At 42.4% G+C, this 6343-nt stretch overlaps 1 protein-coding gene across 2 annotated transcripts in view; it reads left to right on the top strand.

The window, feature by feature from the left end:
- The first annotated feature begins 774 nt into the window (after positions 1-774).
- PTPA (protein phosphatase 2 phosphatase activator) overlaps positions 775-6343 on the top strand; it is a 33161-nt gene continuing 27592 nt past the window's right edge. The window contains exons 1-4 of one of the 2 annotated variants that reach the window (XM_042479167.1): positions 778-916; positions 3527-3604; positions 4039-4139; positions 5878-5964. In XM_042479167.1, the coding sequence (XP_042335101.1) occupies positions 892-916; positions 3527-3604; positions 4039-4139; positions 5878-5964 (291 nt within the window). In that variant the 5' untranslated portion in view covers positions 778-891. Of the gene's footprint in view, positions 917-3526; positions 3605-4038; positions 4140-5877; positions 5965-6343 lie in introns of both variants that reach the window. The other variant, XM_042479168.1, reaches the window with a different exon arrangement.

Here is a 6343-nt window from a genome sequence, read left to right as displayed (position 1 = left end):
GCTGCCGCATCGCACTGTTGTTCAACTTGTGGTCTACTTAGACTTCTAGATCTCTACTTGGTGTAGAAAGATTGCTTGTTCTTTTGTTGGAATTGGGATTCCATTTCTTTAAGCAAAGGGCCCCTAAAATCTTGGTTTTCTTGTTTTATTAAGGCGTTTTGTAAAACGTATGCAAAACTCAGTCAGTCAGGCCTGTGACTAGCATCATAATATATATATATATATGTATATTATTCTATATTATTATTATTATTATTATTACGCTGTATTTATATAGCACTGTAGATTTAAACAGCGATATGACTTTTAAGACCTTTTGCCTCATAAAGAATGCAGTGGAGCTTCGAAACTTTGCAACATGTATTCCATGCATTATGATTGGCCCCATAAAGGTGGTGGATTTTGAATGTTATTTTACCTCTGACACATTTTTAATGTTATTTAGATGGATGGGTGGCCTTTTATAATGCATTTATAAATGCATTTAATATGCATTTTTAATTGGAGCCATAAGGTTATCACTGTTATGTGGAGGCCTATACAAAACCCGCAAGCTGTTGGTGTAACTGACAGTCTTGGAAAAAATGGAGTCTATGTGTCAAGACAAAAAAAGGAGCGGCGCTGCCCTTTCTTGACATGGCGGCTCCAGCGTCGCTTCAGTTACCAGAACAAGCATTTGCCCTCAACCAAGATGTCCGCACAATGCTGAGGAAGCGGCCGTGCCCTTTTCCAAAATGGCCGCTCCGGGCTCACCTCGATTTCCCTCATTGGGAAGACAGCACCTTGCCCGCTTCCAAGATGGCGGAGTGACGGTTATTATCTAATGTCAGGTGGTGAGCGAGTTGAAAGGCGACGGCGGAGAAGGAGGAGGGTCTCCTCGGCGCCGGGAAGATGGCAGAAAGCGAGCGGCAGACCGGTGAGCAGCTCCTGAGAGGGCCAAGGCCTCCCTCTGTTTCAAGCTGCAGCGTTGAGAGTGGCCTACCTTGCAGGGCTGTCGTGCAGCCCATTATCTTTTCTTGTCTAGGATGGCCTGGAGCCAGTTGTTGGGAAGCTAAGGGGAAAAAGATAGCAACTGTGGGCTTTGGCTGCATCCACACTGGAGAAATAACCCGGTTTGGCCCCGCTTTAACTTTTTGGTTCTTTGCTATGGAATTCTGGGAGTTGGGTTTTGTTGTGGGGTGTGGATGCACCCTGGGACTATGGCAGTTAAAGTGGAGTCAAACTGCATTATTTCTACAGTGTGGATGCATTCTAGGACTATGGCAATTAATGTCCATCCTGTGGAGTCTTGGGATTCGTAGTACGTTGTGGCACCAGAGCTCTCTGACAGAGAAGGATATAAAGGACTCACAAAACTATTGATCCCAGGATTCCATAGCATTGAGCCACATGGCAGTTAAAGCGCTGCCAAACTGCTTTATTTCTGCAGTGTGGCAACAGCCATAATGTATGTGTGACAGAGAGCGATTAACAATCCCAGGTTTGACCTCCAGCATAATATATTGTGTCGTAATCCATAGTTTCTGTAAGAAGAGGAAAATTCCAGGGGGGGGGTTTGTTTCTTTGCGTCGGCCTTTATTCCTCCCATATGTCTGCGTGTGTTTGTTGTGAGTCCCTACAAGTTGTTTCCAACTTATGGCAACTCTAAGGCAAATCCTATCATCAGGGTTTCCCTGGCAAGATTTGTTCAGAGGAGGTTTGCCATGGACTCGCAGTCCAACCATCAAACCACTACGCCACACTGGCTCTCATTCACACCGTACTTTAATACAGACGCACCGACACACATACAGTCGGCCCTCCATATTTGTGGCTTTGACTTTTACGGGTTTGATTATTTGCAGGTTTGATTAATATGTACTCTCTAGGTCCTCTGTCGCAACTCTGCTGGAGGATGGCCATAGAGTTGCACTGGAGGACTTGGAGATAACTAGAGAAAACGCCTCTCTAGGCATTTGTAGATCCTCCAGCGTCATTCCATGGTCAACATTTGGCCATAGAGTTGCAGTGGAGGACATAGAGATTCCTAGAGAGGTCTTCTCCCAGGTAAAAACATAGTGGGTTTTTTATTTGCAGTTTTTCCACTTTCGCGGGGGTCCTGTGCCATGGGCCAACTGCATATGTGTATATGTTTATGTGTGTATGAATGTGTATATGTGTGTCCATGTGTGTACACACACACACATATACACACATATACAATAGGGGCCTGCCTTACAGGTTTGTCATATGCTCCTTTCTGGGGAGGGCAGAAGACACCGCCAAACCCTACTTTATTCATCTTGTGTTGTTCTGAGCTTCTATTTTGTCTTGCAAAAGCCCAGAGGCTTGTGTTTCAGCATGTAATATGTTGCTTGACTCGCTTGCCTGAGATCTTCATTTTGCAAGTACATTGTTATGGCGTGTTCTTCCTGCTCTCACTGCCTTGGAGCAAGTTGTGATCTTAAAGTCGACTATACCTTAGTAGCCATCATAGGTAAATGTCACATTGCCTCTGAGGTGCATCTGCACTGCAGCAATAATACTATTTGAGGCCTCTTTAACTGCCATGGCTCAATGCTATAGAATCATGGAATCTGTAGTTTTGTAAGCTATGTTGCCTTCTCTGTCAGCTCTGGTGCCACATCAGAATACAAATCCCAGAATCCCATAGCATGGAGCTGTTGCATAATGTCAAACTGCATTGTTTCTGCAGCGTAGCTCCAGCTTGAGTGGATTCATTTGACTGGAATCAGTTTCCCTCATTCATGTACTAGTCATCAGTGTGGAAAAATGGTGTGTGTGTGTGTGTGTGTGTGTGTGTGTGTGTATGTATTCACACTTTGTGTGTGATGTTGCAGCAGAGTGTCTTTACATAATGAAAGTCATTGCAAGGTTGCAGTCCTCAAGCGGTGCTGCATTCGAGGGGGGAGACATTTGGGGAGAACTCCATTCAACCAAATGACCACAGAGAGGTCCACAAATGCAGCAGCAAACCACACTTTCGAATGGGTGCTTCAAAAATAATCTCCATTATTATTATCTCAAAAGGGCAAACTCACCTTTTATCTTTAATAACACTTAAAAGGGGGGGGGGGGACTAATAAGGCCCTTAAACCCAGAATCTAAAACGACTGCGCCTCTTTCTCAAGGAACAAACGCAGTAAGAGCTCACTCTCTAGATGTGGCTGTTGGAAGAGAGTATTATTTGCTTTGTGCATTGGAGGTTTCCTGATAAGTTTTTGGGGTGGTTTGCGGAGTTTAATGCAGTACCATTGTATATGAGAGCACAGGCCATTGGAGAAATGTAGCCCTTTCCCCCTGTATACACAGGAATAGAATAACAGTAGTAGTAATAATACAAAACGGAGACCTTCTTCTATTGCTGTTTGCTATTTGAAACCTGTGCAGCTGTCCCTGGTTTCTGTGGGACTATGAGGCGGGCGGGTGAGTGGTGAGTCTGTTAGGATGCATTAATTCTGTATGCGCAGGAAATTATGGCGATGAATCTCTTTTACTTATTTAATGCACTTCCTTGATGTCACAGAGAGGTGTGAAAGGGAGAAGGACGTCTGCGTAGAACAAGTTGAGCCGCTCAGATTCCAAGAGCAGCAGGGCACAAAAGGCAGGAAAATGTTTTCTTATTTAAAATCATTGTTACACCACTTTTTCAGGCTTTTGATACAGTTGGCCTTCCATATCTACAGATTTTTCTATCCACAGATTCAAGCACCCATGGCTTGAAAATGTTTAAAAAATACATACATTCCAAAAGGAAAAGAAAATTATTTTGCCATTTTAGACAAGTTACACCATTTTACTATCCATTGCGTTTAATGCATCTTGAACATCCACAGATTTTGGTATCCACAAAGGGCTCTGGAGCCAAATGCCAGTGGATACCAAGGGGCCACTGTAATAAAGGAAATAACCAAACTCTTGTACCATGCTGATTCTCATTGGCAAATACCACCCCCACCTTCCTGTGCATTGAATTGAAAATACCGATTATCTGAACTTCTTGTTGCTATCTATCCAACTTCTTCCTCTCTCTTCCAGAATCCCCTGAGGAGGCAGTGCCTCTACCCTGCCAAAACTTCATAGTCCCCAAAAAGGAAATCAACATGGTTCCTGACATGGCAAAATGGAAACGTTCTCAGGTATGGAAATATCAGGGTGACCAGATAGCGCTCCTTTTCCAGGACATGTCCTACATTTCCAACCTTCTGTCCTGTAGGAATTCCAAAATGTCCTCCATTTTGAGCAAGACTAAGAAGCCCACTACCACCATGTTTGCTGTTCCCCTTCAAGAAATACATCTTTGGCAGGTTGTATTCACTGCAAATAGGAGAATAGGATAGATCCTTCTAAACTAGTAGTTTACAGATTGATTACATCTTGCAAAACATTCTCATCAGCATGGTGTAGTGGTTTTGACAGTTGGACTACAACTCTAGAGATGAGGGTTCAATTCCCTGCTCAGCCGTGGAGACCCACTGGGTAACCTTGGGTGGGCCATACACTCTGAGCCCTAGAAAACTGCGATAGGTCTGCCATCAGTTTGAAGCGACTTGAAGCCACACAACAACAACAGCTGTATATACGTATACAGTTGAGTGTCCAGAGTTTATGACTATTTCAGCCAAATTCATTATTCCACATACAACTGTGAGTGGTTGAGGGTTGTCTTATTGAGCCTGTGGGTTGATCAATACAGCAAACAAAGGTGAACCAATCTGCAGTTATTTGTGTCCATGTCTTCAGTGAGTTCTTTGATTCTTTGTGTTAATTTTTCTGATAGAGCTAAATCCCATATCTTTGCATCCATAACACCACAGATTTCTGGCCAATATCTAATGGCGGCCTGTTTCTGTATTGTCATCTTACTTCATTCAGAGCCACTGGGCCCACAGTCTTTTTCCTTCTGTTGCCACCACCTGCATATAAGTAATTACTTAGTTACTCCTGGATTCCAGCCAGACAAGTCATCTCTCTTTGCCAGAGGCTATAATTAGAGCACTAAAAAGTTAGATTTCAAAATTCCAAATTCCAAAAGTGCAGTAATGAGAAAGAGTACCTAATGACTTGTCATATTGTCACATTACCTTCTAAGGGCAATTATTTAACGTCTTAGGCTGTTTGTTTGTTTTTTTACTGCAGATTGAGTCTCCCTTATCCAAAACCCCAAAATCTGAACTATTCCTAAATCTAAAATTGTCTACATGGGTGGCTGAGATAGTGACACGTTTGCTTTCTCATGGTTTTATGTACACAAACTTTTTTCCATGCGCAAAATTACTTAAAAATATTGTCTATAAAATTACCTTCAGTAATTCAGTATACTATGTGTATAAAGTATAGACAAAACATAAATGAATTATGTGTTTAGACATGGGTAGCATCTCCAAGATATCTCATTATATATATATACAAATATTTTAAAGTCCGCAAACCTCAGAAATCCAAAATACTTCTGGACCCAAGCATTTTGGATAAGGGAGATTCAGTGTTATTGACTGGAAACCTCTGCATTGGTGTACATTATGTAACTTTACATATGGTTAGGTATGTAGCAATAGGGCTAAGCGGCATTGTTACTGAAGAAGATGTGGAATGAGACACTGACAAGAGTATTCCAATGTTCACTGTGCATGTGCAGTTGGTTTAAACATATGCATTTGGTTATTGCACTACATACACAGTTGCATTACATTACCATTCCACATTAGGGGTGTGTAGTGTAGTCAGTGTGTATCTCCGCATGTGTGGATTTATGCTATACCTCCCCATGCAGAATCTCAACTTTTGATTCTGTAACTTAAAAAGACTTGACTTGTGGATCTATTGTCTGGCTAATGCCCTCTCTTTATTCTGTGATGTTTGGGTGTTCTTTGACAGGCATATGCAGATTATATGGGCTTCATCCTCACCCTGAATGAGGGCATTAAAGGCAAGAAACTGACTTGTGAATACAAAGTCTCTGAGGTGAGTGAACCGGGCCACCCTTTTCTCTTACTGCTTGAGCTGGGTTCCCTAGCCAGTGTAAAAATGATCTGGTTCTCCTTCTGTTAGTGACTGAGAGAGGGTTATTTTCTCAGTCTTGATTCCTTTAAAATAATTACTTTTTGTGGATTGCAGCTCCCAAGATTCTCCTATCAGTATGGTTTGCTGGTAGAGGGATTCTGGAAGTTGCAGTCCAAAAAAGTAATGTTTCTAAAGTCTAGCAATGCCCCCAGGTGAAGCTGAAATGCCAAACCTATCTTGTGCCTTCTCTTCCATTTCCCCATAGTTCTTAAAGGGACTCAAACCCCCAAAATGCAGATGTGAGTAGTGTTTAGTCTTGCTGAACTCCTTTTGGAGCCAA

The sequence above is a fragment of the Sceloporus undulatus genome, chromosome 7 (assembly GCF_019175285.1).
Source record: "Sceloporus undulatus isolate JIND9_A2432 ecotype Alabama chromosome 7, SceUnd_v1.1, whole genome shotgun sequence".
In the NCBI taxonomy this organism is placed as follows: Eukaryota; Metazoa; Chordata; class Lepidosauria; order Squamata; family Phrynosomatidae; genus Sceloporus; species Sceloporus undulatus.
The sequence above is the reverse complement of the archived record's forward strand: the minus strand, read 5'-3'. Positions and strand labels throughout refer to the sequence as shown.